This window comes from Podarcis pityusensis (genome assembly GCF_964106645.2).
Source record: "Podarcis pityusensis genome assembly, chromosome: 12".
Taxonomy (NCBI): Eukaryota; Metazoa; Chordata; class Lepidosauria; order Squamata; family Lacertidae; genus Podarcis; species Podarcis pityusensis.
This window is the reverse complement of record NC_138037.1, coordinates 22,429,783-22,445,589: the sequence shown is the minus strand read 5'-3', so window position 1 is coordinate 22,445,589 and position 15,807 is coordinate 22,429,783. Positions and strand designations below refer to the sequence as shown.

At 45.7% G+C, this 15,807-nt stretch overlaps 1 protein-coding gene and 1 long non-coding RNA gene across 2 annotated transcripts in view; one reads left to right on the top strand and one right to left on the bottom strand.

The window, feature by feature from the left end:
• Positions 1 to 11,754, bottom strand: part of LOC308459272 (uncharacterized protein C10orf67 homolog, mitochondrial) — a 49,570-nt gene extending 37,816 nt beyond the window's left edge. Inside the window, exons 1-5 of the mRNA XM_080974458.1 lie at positions 11,490 to 11,754; positions 6,046 to 6,166; positions 4,789 to 4,932; positions 3,293 to 3,367; positions 2,270 to 2,419 (exon numbers count right to left, since the gene is read on the bottom strand). Coding sequence (XP_080830584.1) covers positions 2,270 to 2,419; positions 3,293 to 3,367; positions 4,789 to 4,932; positions 6,046 to 6,166; positions 11,490 to 11,659 — 660 coding nt within the window. The 5' untranslated portion in view covers positions 11,660 to 11,754. The remainder of the gene's footprint in view (positions 1 to 2,269; positions 2,420 to 3,292; positions 3,368 to 4,788; positions 4,933 to 6,045; positions 6,167 to 11,489) is intronic.
• LOC308459317 overlaps positions 902 to 15,807 on the top strand; it is a 28,686-nt gene continuing 13,780 nt past the window's right edge. Inside the window, exon 1 of the long non-coding RNA XR_013977996.1 lies at positions 902 to 1,207. This is a non-coding gene — a long non-coding RNA (uncharacterized lncRNA). The remainder of the gene's footprint in view (positions 1,208 to 15,807) is intronic.

The window sequence follows — 15,807 nt, the reverse complement described above, 5'->3', positions numbered from 1 at the left end:
AGGCTTCAAAGCTTTATCACCCTATGTAGTTTCTGAGTTGCTAACTTCATGCTGCAATTTACTCACTGCAAAACTGTATGTTATAAGAAAGTGCTTAAAAACTTCCTCTTTAAACCTTAGTATGACTTGTTGAGTCCTTTGATGAAATTTAGGGTACATTTGCTATTTAATCATCTATCGTTTAGAAACAGGACTGAGACCCAATTCACCATGCAGACAACCCAGTCCAAAGACTTTCCATAATGGAGTATCATTAGAATAACATAGGTACAGCTACGACTATGCAATGCTCCCCCTGTAGCAACTCACAGTCCTAGAGGGAAATACATTTTCCTTTCTACACTAACAATGTTTAACAGCTACTCTTATTTATTTTTATTTTATTTATTTCATACAATTTATACACTGCTTGATTATTTTTTAAAACACAACAACCTCAAAGCGGTTTACAAAAAGATAAAACAATAAAATCAAGAAAAACCTGCAACCATACTTTGAAACATACAAAAGTTAAAATACTAAGATTAAAATTACCTTAACTTTCTAAGCATCTGGGTAGGCTAGTCTCAACAAAGAGGTTTTTAGCAGGTGCCGAAAGGAGTTCAGCAGAGGCTTGGTCTCAACAGGCAGGGAGTTCCATGGCAGTCAAAAATCTCAGGGCCCCCCTCACACTGAACTAAGAAAGCTTGATTGTAATTTTATTTCAAGATCAAATCAATATTATTCTGATCCATTGTTGTGGGGCCCCTAAAAGGCGTAGGGCCCACAGACCAAGGCCTACTCTGCCTATCCAGCACCAGGTGCTGCCTGTAGGATGTATCATTCATTGTAGCAATCAAATACAACATTTCCTGTTTCCTAGAGTGGACACGCAGGGGAATGTTGCTCCAGACAGGGAGCTCCTCTCAAACCTGTTCTGGAGCCTCCTCCCCCTGTGTGTGACCAGGTAGATGGGCGTGGCCCTAGCAGACCCTATAAAAGGGCCAGTCAAGCAGCTATCTTCCTATTTTGACTTTTTCGCCTTTTCCCCATTTCATCTTTTGGACTCCTCTGCTGGCTCTTAGCCAGCAGCACATGGCTCATCCTTACAGAGGATGGAAGCCGCAAGATAGAAAGTGTGAGGCCTAGCTCAGACTTCTTTCCTCTACAACTGTAACTGTGACTACAAGATTAAAGCCTGCCTTCAGGACAATACTGTGAACTGAATGTAAGTAAACTTTATCATTACTTTTAGAAGAAGACTGTTGTGTCATCCTTGTTTTTAAGAGAGAACTAAAGGGGAAATTTACCAGGAACAATCCAATCTGGACAAGCCAGACTGGATTGCTTAACTCAAACGATTCTAACGATTCCGTCAACTTGCTTCCAGCAATGTGCAAGGGAATGTGCTCTGGTACTAGCTCACTAGCGCGAGTAAGGAAGGATAATATTTAATCAATATATCCTCCCTACTATCCACAACATTCCCACACTGCCACACTAAACGACTGAATCCTTAAAAATGTGGAACGGGTATTATGTGGTCCCTGTTGTAGTGCCAATTCCGCTCATCAGAGTGGTTGAGTGGGCACACGTGGGTAAATTAGTCCCAAGTTGTTAAGGGCTTTACAGTGGTACCTCGGGTTAAGTACTTAATTCGTTCCGGAGGTTGGTTCTTAACCTGAAACTGTTCTTAACCTGAAGCACCACTTTAGCTAATGGGGCCTCCTGCTGTTGCTGTGCCGCCGCTGCACGATTTCTGTTCTCATCCTGAAGCAAAATTCTTAACCCGAGGTACTATTTCTGGGTTAGCGGAGTCTGTAACCTGAAGCGTATGTAACCCGAAGCGTATGTAACCCGAGGTATCACTGTATATACAAAGAACATCTTGAACTTGGCCCAGTAGTAAATCAGCAACCAGTGCAGATCTCTGAGCACAAATGTCATACACTGACAAGGCCTCACTTCTGTCAGCAATTGTACTGCAGCATTCTGCATTAAGTGCAGCTTCCTGTGGGGATCTGAATGGGTGTCCTGAGGCAGACTGATATGACTAGGACCTGGGAGACCAGGGTTCAAATCCCCACTTGGCCATGAAGCTCACTGGGTGACTTGGGGCCATTAAGTCTAATTTACCTTACGGGGTTGCAATGGGGATTAAATGAGGAGTGGGAAACCCGGTAAGCCACTTTGACCTCCTTGGAGGAAAAGGTGAGCTATAAATGCAACAAACAATAACAACAGCATTTGGAAGCCCACATCCATGTGCTAAAGGCTTTGGAAAACCTACCTTTTCAGGGGACATTTGTTTAAGCCTCGTTACCTCTGCCTCCAAATTTTCAATTGTAGCAGCCTGCTCCTCAAGCTTGCCCCTCAGTATCTGTAACTTTGAAAGTACGGTTTCTCCACCTTCTTCGGATGGGTCAAGTAAGAAATATTTCTGCCAAGGAAAGAGGAGCATTAATGAGAGACACAAAGCACTTGATCGCAGTCAGAAGGCACAGCAGCAACAGCTGGATTGGTTTTTGTAACACTAAATCATGCCTGACTTTGGCTACATCCGCACCCTACGTTTAAAGCACTATGGTGCCATTTTAAACAGCCATGGCTTCCCCCAAAGAATCCTGGGAGCTGTAGTTTAGGGTGCTGAGCATTATCAGTAGGCCGCCCCACAATTCTCCTCCCAGAGCTATGATTCCCAGATTCTTCACAGAGAGCTTTGGGAATTGCAGTTTTGGGAGGAGAACAGGGGAATGGACACCATAGTCTACCTGGGCACACAGTGTATGCCAGCTACCTACAAAAGCAAACTTCTTGCTTTCTTTCAGTAGTTAGGGGTAGCAGAGGAAGGGTGTGGGGGAAGGGAGGGATGTGTCTGGACGGACAGCTCAGTTGATAGAGCATGAGACTCAGGGTCATGGGTTTGAGCCCCAGGTGGAGCGAAAGATTCCTGCATTGCAGGGGGTTGGATTAGATGATCTATTTGGTCCAACTCTACAACTATATGACCAGCTATGATCAGATAGGTGAAAGGGATAGGTGGGGAGCACCTGCGTTCCAGTACCAGTAGCTGCTTCTGCTGTTTACAAACAGCTCAGCCGGGAGCAGGGGTGAATCCCAAAGCCTGCACAAAGATATCACATCTGCTTGTATGACGTTTGCACCTGTCTTTTTGTGCCCTGTCTCACGGGGCCAGGTTTTTAGCTGGGGCATTCCAACTCTGAGTTCCTTAACCAAGCAAACCAGGGTGTGCTGCACCCGCGCTACATCAGATAAATAAAATATACACAGTAGCGATAATTCAAAAACTCACTGTATAGTTTGTTTTGAGAATTGCAAGTGCATCACATAGTTGTTGCTGGTAGCTATATCGCATTTTCTCCTCTTTCTGTAATTGAAGGGTGAGATTTAACTTTTTACGGATTATCAAAACGGTAAAAGGCAAAGCCCGTAAGCAAATGTTTCAAAGTCCACTGTTGGGCAGTGCCTTTCTTAGGACGTTTTGGTTGGTCCCTATAAAAAAGCAGCTGCCCAACTGTAAATTTCAAAATAAAAAAGACGTATTCAAGCTAATGTGGTACAGTGGCTAGAGTGTCAGACTAGGGCATGTAGATCAGGGTTCAAATTACTGCTCAGCCATGGAGCTCACTGGGTGATCACTACCTCTCAGCCTTAACCTACCTCTCAGGGTTGTTGTGGGGCTTAAATGGGGGGAGGAACTGTGTACACCACCTTGAGCTCCTTGGAGAAAAAGGTGAGACAGAAATGCAACAAGAAGGAAGGAGAGAATGTGGAAGGAAGGAAGGAAAGAAGGAAGGAAGGAAGGAAGGAAGGAAGGAAGGAAAGCAATTCCATCGTTATCTTTGCTCTTTGGAGCAAAGGTACAATCCTCAGGTGTGTTTTTGCCTCTTCCAACACCTTTAGCCCTTGCAACACCCAAGCACACAAGTTCTGGAGAAAGGTTGTGACTGGTACAGTAGAAGCAGTTACAATGGATTGCCTTTAGGTGGAGCCACAAGCCCACAGCATCCTGTTCTCTGGTCAGGGAGGGACCAGGCGGCTGTTCTATCCGGTCCCCTGCTGTGTCAGCATTGACTGCACATGAACCCTGCAGATATCAGACCATGCCCAGGGCTTGCCAGGGCTCAGCTGCCTGTGCTGGCTCTGCTGGGGCTCAGCACAATCAATCCCTGGATCATTTCCATAGTGTATATCCCACTGTTCTGGATGCAATTGGAACATTGCAGAATAATGGTGCAGAGCACCTTACGGAAACTAACCTGAGACTACGCCTTATGGAACTCAGCTCATGCTTATTTTTGATTAAGCAGTGAACAGTGGATTGTGCTGACAATTGCTGTAACACATGCCCAAACTGAAAGGCTGTTTTTTTTTAAATAAACAAAAACATATAAATGTAATCACTTATTTTAAAAAGAGAGGAAAGGAAAAAGAAGGGGAGACCCTTTCAACAATCTCTCTCTCACCACCCTGCCAACAACAAAAAAGAGCTCCAGTTTGGGGCTGGTTCTTAGGCTGAGTTCTATAGTGCTTTATATCACAGCGAGGGAATTACAGGGTAATGGTGGTGTAAATGTGCTTTCTGTATTGCATGCTAGCTGCCAGCATATAATATTCTCTCTCTCTTTCTCTCTCTCTCTCTCTCTCTCTCTCTCTCACACACACACACACACACACACACTGCTTTAACCAAATAGCAAACACAAAACCTTCACACAGATTACGCATTGATGCTTTACACTTCAGCACTTTGATGCTTGAAGTGGAATGAGGAAAGTTGCCCTGTACCTGCTTGTAAAAGTCATCAATGTATTTTAGCCTGTCATTTATGGCTAGCCAGAGCTTGGTTGCCTCTTCCTGTATTCTTTCCTCATACTGTGCTTTAAGGATCTTTCGGTACATAGCAAAATCATTGTAGAGCCTGTCTGTGAACTGAAAATACAAAAGGATTAATGGCACGCTCATTCAAAATGATTTATTATGTGGCTGTTGAACAGAATGGAGCTACCAAACAAGCTGTTTCAGCACACTAAATGAACAGCACCACACACAGTCTGTGCCAGTCTGTGTGTAATCTCAATGAAGTTGGCCTGGGAAGGGGCGTCTTAACCCAATACAACCATACCCAGACACCTGCCATAATTGCATACCTGTTTCAGTGGGTTAGTTTGGACAGAACAGTGAAAACCAGGGATAGGGAGCCTGGGGCACCCTGATAATGTTGGACTACAACTCCCATCAATCCCAGGCAGCATGGCCAACGGTCAGGGATGATGTGAAATGTAGTCCTGCAACATCTGGAGGAGACCAGAGGTTTCTCACACCTGGGCTAATAGCTAAGCATTACAAGTTTTAAGGCTTAGCATTACAAGGATGAGCCTAGCTTCCCCTAGGCTTGTGCACACATGCCTCATAAACAGTTTGATCTCACTTTCTATGGTTGATAATAGTGGCAATAAGGACTTTGACAATGAAAGGAATGAAAAAAATAGCCAAGATTTCTGAAGCAAGAATGAATGCAGATGTTAAATTAGAATGGTTAAAAATGGCTGTTGTTGGCACAAAACAAGAACTGACTACTCTTTGTAAATAGCTAAAGGTAAAGGTAAAGGGGCCCCTGACACTTAAGTCCAGTTGCGAATGACTTTGGGGTTGCGGTGCTCATCTGTCTTTACAGCCCGAGGGAGCTGGCATTTGTCTGCTTCCGCAGGCAGTTTTTCCAGGTCATGTGGCCAGCATGACTAAGCCGCTTTGGGCGAAGCCAGAGCAGTGCACGGAAACACCATTTACCTTCCCTGCAGGAGCAGTACCTATTAATCTACTTGCACTGGTGTGCTTTCGAACTGCTAGGTTGGCAGGAGCTGGGACAGAGCAAAGGGAGCTCACCTCGTTGCGGGGCCTCAAACCACCGACCTTCTGATTGGCAAGTCCAAGCAGCACAGTGGTTTAAACCACAGCGCCACCTGCGTCCCATGTAAATAGCTACAGTGCCACATATGTATTCCAGCAAAGCTCTGCTTGAGAGATGGGCAGAAAACAGCTTACCTGTAATAAAGTTCTTGTCGTTTCTATAAAGACCTTTATATCTCCTATTTCACTTGTATCTGTTTGCGTAGCATGATCTGAGATCCCAAAACCTATTTTCAGGTTATCTGAAATCGTGTGCCTATGGAATTTTTTGTTGAAATATAGTTAGTTGAAACAGCAAAGATATTATACCGAACAAATGTGAAGCTTAAAGTAGCAATAATCTGCTAAACTACCCATTAAGCTTTTAAGTTATTGCCTCGCTCAGGTGTTTTACTCATGTGTAAAAGCAATGCAAGAGAGGGGACAGGCACGTGAAGCTCCGTTCCGCTCCCTATTGATCATGAGCTGGAGGGTGAACTTCTGAAGCAGAAGTCTATAAAAATTTTGCACAGCAGCAAGGAAGTAGATACAGGAACGTTTTTCTTTCTCTCACATAACACCAGAACTCGTGGACATCCAATGAAGCTGAAGGTGGAAGATTCAGGATAAAAGAATGTACTTCTTCACAAAGCATAGTTAACCTATGGAACTCACTGCCACAGGAGGCAATCATGGCCACCAACCTACATGCTTCTGAATACCAGTTGCTAGAAACTGTAAAAGCGGGGAGTTCTCTGATGTTCAGATGCAGATTGCAGGCTTCCCAGAGACATCTGGTTGGCCGTTGTGAAAACAGGATGCGGCACTAGATAGGCCATTGGCCTGATCCAGCAGTCTCTTCTCCTTTACTTGTGGAAGCTGCCTGCACAATGTAGAGCATAGATCAGGGTCTTAAATTGTGCGGGGATCCTCCACAAAGTACAGAAAGCTCCCTGCTACAGAGTTTTCCCTCTAAATTTTGGGGAGCAAAAAAGTGACACTCCCAAAGAGGGTCTATATATGTTCCCCAATAATGAATAATTCTAGAAGGAAATCCCATCACTCACACAGTTACTGGGCTCACTTTTATCTCACACCCGCTTTCAAAGCAGCTTGCATAGGGGATTCTAAGCAGTCTCCCATCAAGGCACTGGCCAAGCTAAGCCCTGTTTAGATTTCAAAATGTTATTTCTCTGGGGAGCACAGATGGATTGCCATTTGGTTACATCTGCCATGTGCACTCTTCAGTTGTACTATAGGGGTCCCCCACTTCCTTCCCTGGACTTCCATTGTGGCAATGTTTTGGAAGCCCAGGTTAACAAGGTGGATGAAATGACAACACGCAAATCTTCGGGAGGTGGCTGCTACTCTAAACATGACTGGATTTTCCAGCAACAGGGAACAGGTGGTCAAGGCAGCTGCTTAGTCTCTTGGCTGTAGAATGAGACTGAGTCAATGTGTACGTCACCCAGGCTAAACTTGGCTCATTTGCAGGGGGAACTCTTAATGCAAAATGGGGACAAATGCCAGTTCGATTTTTAAAAATAGCCTTCTGCGTTAACATCTCTCAGAACCACTCCCCTGATCGCATTTCTGCAACATGCAAGTGTTCCCTGTTTGTAAGTCTCATCATATCTGCAAGTTCTTTAAATAGCAATGTGATAAAGTTTAACATTCATTTTTAATGGCAAGGATGATAGAGGCATTTGCTGGTTCAGAAAGTGGCTCAGAGATACAATTCAGTTTTAAACCATTCTACGCTGGGAGAATAAACTGGAGATGCCAGGAAACTAACTCTGGTGAACAGCATTAATGGGACATACTAACGGCCTGATGCCACAGGAATTGCACAGGGAAGCATGGAGTTGCCAATTAAATCTGGAGTATCCATGTAGTCGTTCAGTATGACGGAATTTGCAATACTGTACATTGTGCTATTTAATACTTAATTGAGGGATAGCTGGTAGGACAATTCTCTGGTTCCAAGACTCATAGAATCATAGAACCATAGAGTTGGAAGAGACCACAAGGGCCATCGAGTCCAACCCCCTGCCAAGCAGGAAACACCATCAGAGCACTCCTGACATATGGTTGTCAAGCCTCTGCTTAAAGACCTCCAAAGAAGGAGACTCCACCACACTCCTTGGCAGCAAATTCCTTTTTTTTTTTTTTAAATGATATTTATTAAGATTTTCAAAAATACGGAAAGTAAGGATTAAAGTACATTCAAAGCCTTATTTTCATACATCCACTTTCCGGGACTCCCCCCTTCCCCCACCCCTACCGTATTCCCCTTTCATATTGTTGGCTCCACAAGCTCTCAGTTCTAATTGAAACTTAATTTGTTTAGACCATTATTCGAATTTAAAATTTATACACTCCTCATCAATACCCTTAATAAAAGACAAAAATTCTCTCCCCAGGGCCCACCCCATTTTCATTCCACAATTTCCCTTTTTTTTTAATGATAAAGACACCCCACACAATAGAAATATAAAAAATAAGAAATAAAAAGTATAATAGATGAAAAAAAAGCTCATTCAGAAGAAAAAGTTGACAAGCCTTTGGATTTTAGTTCTCCCCCCCCCTGTCCCCGGTTTAATTTCCCCCTGACCACCAAACCATGTTATCTGCCTGGAATTCTTAAAGTCCATAAATCACCTATTTCCCCCAATTCCTTGTTGGCTTTTTCTTTTTATAATTATTTTTTAAAACATTTAACTTCAAATCTTTAATAAAACTCCCCCCATTGTTCTTTCCAAGTTGTAGTCCAGTTTCCTCTTGTTCCGCTGCTGAAACGTTCTAATTCAGAAGCTTAGTAACTCTGCAGGGATTATTATTATTCAGGAACGAAAACTTGCGTTCAGTCCCTTCCTTTCTTCAATAGAAAATTCTATTGTCTCCTTTAGCTAAACACCCTGTAGACAAAATATTATTTCCGTTTTGCAGCTTTCCCAGAAGATAACCAGTCCTGTAAAATTCCAATGGTATTTTTCCACTTGCGACCATCTTTGTAATGTCCCAAAACTCCTCTAGGGGGATTGTTGTAACTTTGTTTTCTCTAGTCCAAAAGTCCGATTGTTATCCATGATTTCGCCATTTTGTATCCAAGTTTTAACGAGTTATAGCAAATTGTAACAAATTTAACCAGGAAAGTTCGCATAATAAAATCCTCTCTGCTTTCCGACTTTGACAGCTACTTTGACAGCTGTCAAAATCTCCGACTCTTTTCACCAGGCTCTCTCTTCAATCACCCCGGTTCCCGGGGGGGGGGTTTACGTTTCTTCTCCCTCGATTCTTCCTCCAGCACAGTTCTTATAGTTCCCCATCGTGGAATTCTTAGTTTTAATCAGCAATACACATCTTTTTGGACCTTGGTTTCCCCGTCCTTGTTTTGGAAGGTTTACAATAGGGGAGGGGACTGACTTCCTTTTTGGATCCCCCCCCGCTCGTGTCCAATCCGAAAAAAAATTTCTTTTTTTCTCTCCTTTTAAACCCGGTTTCCAAATTACTCACGGGTTGTTGTTAAGAAGTCCGAATTTTCAATGGAAGAAGTCAGCGCTCTCCGCCGGATGGCATGCGGCTGCGCTCGGCAGGGATAGCAGAGGACTCAAAGCACCACGCTTCTCCCCGGCACCCGATCCGTAGCCTTTAAAAAGGCTCCTTCACGAGTCGGGAGGGCGCTAGTGGTGCCAGCCGAGTCTCCATGTCCACGGCCTCCGTGGCCGTGGTTTTTAAGGGTCCCCGCATCGCCGGTGCGGTAGGACCCAGCCCCTGCCGAGCAGGCTCCCTCCGGAGCTCGGAGGGAGTCCGCCATTCGGCGATGGCGCCAACCCGGAAGTCCCGGCAGCAAATTCCACTGTTGAACAGCTCTTACTGTCAGGAAGTTCTTCCTAATGTTTAGGTGGAATCTTCTTTCTTGTAGTTTGGATCCATTGCTCCGTGTACTCAATGACTCAATGGAAAACAACTGAAGAAATATATGGGAAGCTGTCTCATTCGAGATGTTCCATTTATTTATCATCTAGTTTTTATATACTGCCCCTCCTTTAAAAGAGGACCACACGGCGGCTCACAAACATAAAATATGCAGCACAGAATAAAGATATGCACCTCTCCTCTGGAATGCATACTCTCAGGTAGTTTGAGATAAGACAGTAATGACCTTTAAAGGTCTCTTATAAATTATATTTATCCAGACTTCCTAGACTCTGACTCTTTAATTATTAACTCTCTCTTTTGAACACCGTTCAGTTTTATTTGGAATACCGTATTTTTCGCCCTATAGGGCGCACAGGCCCATAGGGCACACCTAGTTTTCGGGGGGGGGGGGGGAATCAAGGAAAAAAATATGATTCCCCCCCCCTGCAGCTCTGGGAGCAGTGGACAGGCTGCACACAGCCTGTGCGCTACTCCAAGACCTTCTCCCTGCTTTTGCGGGAGGTTGCGGAATTCCCCCACCTCCCGCAAAAGCCCACAGGAGCCGCGCGCGACTCCTGCGGGCTTTTCGACCAGGAGGGAGAAGGGACTGAAACGGCCAGTCAGTCCCTTGTCCCTCCTCGGGGAAAAGCCCCCAAGAGTGACGCGCTCTTTAAAGGGTGCACGGCTCCTGCGGGCTTTTCTACGAGGTGGGGGAATTCAACCCCCTCATAGAAAAGCCAGCAGAAGCCGCACAGCCTTTAAAGAGCGCGCGGCTTCTGCGTGCTTTTGCGGGAGGTGGGGGAATTCCCCCATCTCCCGCAAAAGCCCACAGGAGGGAGAAGGGACTGACTCAGCCAGTCAGTCCCTTCTCCCTCCTTGGGGAAAAGCCCCCAAGAGCGGTGCGCTCTTTAAAGGCTGCGCGGCTCCTGCAGGCTTTTCGACCCAGCTTGTGGGGCTGGCGGTGGGGGGAAGCGCTGCTTTCCCCCACCGCCAGCCTCAAAGAGCAGACTCTCCTGGCTTCAGCGAAAGCAACGCGAAGCCTCCCTTCAGAGGCTTCACATTGCTATCGCTGAAGCCAAGGAGCCTGCATTCGCCCCATAGGACGCACACACATTTCCCCTTCATTTTTGGAGGGGAAAAAGTGCGTCCTATAGGGCGAAAAATACGGTGTATACTTTTGTTTGGTTTTTATCTAGCTTTAAGGAAATTTTATTATAATTTTATTATTTTTCATGTAAACTACATATTTTTAATTAAGTGTTATATATTTCAAATAAATAAATAAATAAATAAAAACAATATTTTTAAAAGGAAAACACAAATTAGCAGCTATGAATAGCCAGCAGCATCTGCTCCAGAGTCAGACCCAATTGGGTCTTACATGTGGTGTATTATATTGTGGTATGGCAGTAAGACTGCCATGAAGCTGACTGACTTGGGGCCAATCATAGCTTCTCAGCCTAGCCTTCCCCACAGGGTTGTTTGAGGATAGAATGGGGGAGAATCATTTTCACGCCTCCTTGAGCCACTTGGAGAAAATGGCGGTGAGATATAAAGGCAAGCTTTTGAATTCTCCACAGAGCTTCACAGGAAGGAGAAGAGAGGAAGAATGCCTTCGCTTCGCTTCCCTTTTCACCCGTCCTCCCCATCGCCCCCTGCAGGCAGCTCTGATGCGTTACCGGTAGTCCAGCTCCAACTCATCAAAGCTGTTATACAGTGTCAGGAGCTCAAGGATGTTGGGGTACATGCTCAGCCTCCGCGTGGATTGCAGGGCCCGTGCGCGCTCAGTGGCACCAATGTCCTCTTCTTCAGGGACGAGGACGGTGGGGAGAGATATGGACTGGGCCATCTTTCCTCTTCTTCCAGTGCTGTGAGGAACAACGCTGGCCAGGAGCTAATGGTGGGGGTGCCATGGCGACAAGCAGGGCGCACTCAAAGGGAGGGGCTGCTGCTCTCCATTCTAGGAAGGAGGAATGATGGTTTCCTGCAGAGTTCTTTCCCTCCCCTTCTGCCTACTTTCCCCCTCCATTCATGGAGCCACGAATGGGCATGAAGAATCACCCAGGGGCACCTCTGCCCATCCTCTCAGGGAGTGGGTGGCACAGTGGACTAAACCACTGAGCCTCTTGGGCTTGCCGATCAGAAGGTCGGCAGTTCGCATCCCCGCTACGGAGTGAGCTCCTGTTGCTTTGTCCCAGCTTCTGCCAACCTAGCAGTTGGAAAGCACACCAGTGCAAGTAGATAAACAGGTGGGAAGGTAAATGGTGTTTCCGTGCGCTCTGGCACTCGTCACGGTGTTCTGTTGCTCCAGAAGCGGTTTAGTCATGCTGGCCACATGCTGTCTGTGGACAAACGCCGGCTCCCTCTTTCTGAAGCGAGATGAGTGCCACATCCCATAGTTGAATTCAACTGGACAGAGGTCCTTTAACTTTACCTTACCCTCCCGGATGCAGAGTTTGCCTCACATCACTCCTGTGCCTAAGGCTAAAATGGAGGGTGGGTTTTGAGGCCGCTTCCCTCAGGCTCCGCATTGGCTGCCAGGGGTCTGAGTCTGTGCAAGTTGAGAGTCATATCCTCAAACCCTCCCATCTGATTGAGGGAGTGTACTCTGCACGTTCTCAAAGAAACCCTCTTAATCTTTTCAGGTTATTGTAGTACTGAACACAGTTTCTGGGCCTACTCAAGCCTGTACAGTGGTACCTCGGGTTACATATGCTTCAGGTTACATACGCTTCAGGTTACAGACTCCACTAACCCAGAAATAGTGCTTCAGGTTAAGAACTTTACTTCAGGATGGGAACAGAAATCGTGCTCGGGCAGCGCAGCAGCAGCAGGAGGCCCCATTAGCTAAAGTGGTGCTTCAGGTTAAGAACAGTTTCAGGTTAAGAACGGACCTCCGGGACGAATTAAGTACTTAACCTGGGGTACCACTGTACAATTTTTGTTCTGTTTTTACAGACAGGACTGAGGTTGTGGTTGACAAGACAGAAGAAACACCAAGAATTAAGGTACTTTATATTGAGTCAGGCTACTAGTTGGCCTCTAACCCAGTATGGTCTCTTCTGACGGCCAGAAGCATTGTAGGGTTATTTGGGGGGCAGGGGGCGGTTCTGTTCTTTTGTGGACAACCCTCTGTGTCCACATGCCAAGGGTGGGTGAGGCTGGAGGCAAAAGTAGGCAGAGCAATGCATGTGACTCCTACCTTGGTACAGCAAGCTACCTTGCAGCCACCCAGTCAGGGGATTAATCAGCTCCGCAATGCACATTCCTCCTTCCAGGGAAGCAGGAGGCATTGCCACAGCTCAAGGACACATTGCAACCAAGCAAAATTACCTAGGGAAAGTGTGAAGCAGGACCAGTGAAAGGTGTGGCTAGGGAAGAAGGGGGTGTGGCATGTGCAGGGTCACCTGGGCCAGATAGAGATGTTAAGAGGGCAGAATTTGGCCCCCAGGTCTGAGGTTCCTCCATTGCTGTGGTAAAGTGATTCTTCTGTAGCGTTGCTTTGTGAGGCACAGACAACTGAGCTTGGGACCCCCTGCATGCAAAGTAGGTGCTCTGTCGCCAAACTTAGGCCCTTCCCGCCCAAATACCACCTATTTTATATTGTTTGCATGGGATTTGAACTCCACTTCAGACCTGTTTCACCCAGAGTAGGGGTCTTGCAGCAAATCTTTTGCAGATCAAACAAGGCCTTCTTACACCAAGCTTGAATAACCACCCATTTTTAACTGTTCAAGGAACGTTCTGATGCCACAGTTTTCTGCTTGAAAGGTAGCTTAGGATGAGTCTACATGCAGTGTCTGAATTTAGATACATCAAACAGAATTAATGACATAACTGTGTCTTCCTGTATTTACTGGTGTTCAATGTCTCTCTCCCCCCCCCATTTATTTTATTAATCTTTCATTGTGTCCTGTGAGGAAAAGTGACGTACAAAATGGTTCCGTCCTTCCTTCCAAAAGAGGCATGTAACTATAGCAATGCAAATGTACATGATTAATGGAATGGGTAAAAAAGCTATAATATCTGCAATAATTTCTGGCGTGGGTGTGAACATGATTTAGAGGTTCACTTTTTGAAAACCAGCACAGATCTCTATTCAGAAAGGTCTCTGTTTTATGAAATGCGGGGGGGGGGGGATGTTGGCCCTAGTATTTAAAGGAGGGTAATAGATTTGCTGCCAGATCCTCTATACTAGAGCATGCTGGCACAAGCATTCAACTCTTGTAGGTGAGTCTAGGGCAGGGGTCACTAAACTTTTTCAGCAGGGGGCTTGTCCACTCTCCCTCAGATCTTGTGGGGGCCCGGACTGTATTTTGAAAAAAAAATATGAACAAATTCCTATGCCCCACAGATAACCCAGAGATGCATTTTAAATAAATGCATACATTCTACTCATGTAAAAACACGCTGATTCCCGGACCGTCTGCGGGCTGGATTTAGAAGGCAGTTGGGCCAGATCCAGCCCCCAGGCCTTAGTTTGCCTACCCATGGTCTAGGACTAGGTGCTGTAACTGTGCGTTGCTCCTGCCATTTCCAGTGTTTAGGCTGTGAGTGCATTTACTTATGTAGCCAAAACCTGGAGAGAGGTACCCATAGACTTGAGAAACCCCAGCGCTTGCAAACAAACCATCTTTATGGGTGGGGGGAATCCCTAAGGGGCTGGGAACACCCCAAAGAGGCAAGTAAGGACTGAGAATGCTCAGTGACCTTGCAGTGCTGAATGGCAGTTGCAAGTGGAATGGGGGAGGGGGGGAAAGGAGAGAAAAAAATGAATAGGATGGAGTAGCTTTAATCCCCAACAGCAGCATCAGTTCCTGAGTTGCTGCCACTCCACGAAGCGCCCCAGTTGTGCTACCAGCCTGGCACGAGGCTGCTGGGGGGGAGGCAGGATAATTAGAGTGTCTGCTGTGCTGCAGTGGGCAGGGCTTGGGCACGGTCCAGAGGGAAGACTTGCTTTCTCTGGTCCATGCTTAGGTTATTTAAGCCAGCTTGGCCATGACACAGCCTTCTTCCCCACCCACCCTTTCTCCTTTGTAATTGTTCTTGCTTGGATGATAGTTTGTGGCTGGTTAATGGAACTGGGAGATATATAATTTTTGTTCACACTGCAGTTTATATTTTTGCCTTTCCTTTTTTTTGTATAATTTTTGTATAATTTTGTTTTACAATTTAAAATACTCATTTAAACATCCTTAAAATATCAATGACTTCCCTTCTTCTCTTTCCATGGTTCATTTTGCATATCATAAATCCCTGCATATTTTTACAAAAACTAAACCATTCAGTATTCCATTATTACATCCATCAAAACTTATTTACACTGTTGAATTTATCTTAATGCCGCCAGCATTCTGAAGTGTACACAACTCCCCCCCCATATATTCAATAAACATTTTCCAATCTTCTCTAAACACATGTTCTTCTTGTTCTCTTATTCTATATGTTAAATCTGCAATCTGCGCATATTCTGTCAGCTTAAGTTGCCATTCTTCTTTAGTTGGGACCTCGCTCGTTTTCCATTTTGGGGCTAACAAAACATGGGCCACAGTAGTGGCATACATAAATAACCTTTTTGGACACTTGGTAATTTTAGTCTGAATTATCCCCAACATTTCTGCCTTTCCTATAGCAAGGGTATGTTTGCTGGTTGCGGTTTTTGTGTGCACCTGCCACGACTCTTTGGTGGGGTGGGCATTAGGCAGGATCCATAGGCAGTAAAGGTATCCTTCTGGTGGTCTGGAGGAGGTAGGAACGGAATGCCTCAGGGGACTGGGCATATTGCTCCATACCAGGTGGCCAGCAGGAACCACAATCAATGGGCAACACCAGAGTCCAGCAACCACCTCTTGGTGGGTCCAGCAGGTAGGCGAGCTCCAGCATATTCCAGTGGGCAGGCTGTTTGATAAGTGGATCTTTGCATCAAACGTTGAGATAACGATAACCAAAAAGGTTGTGGCCATATTCAGCCCACACTCCCTGCTCCCCGAGGACCTG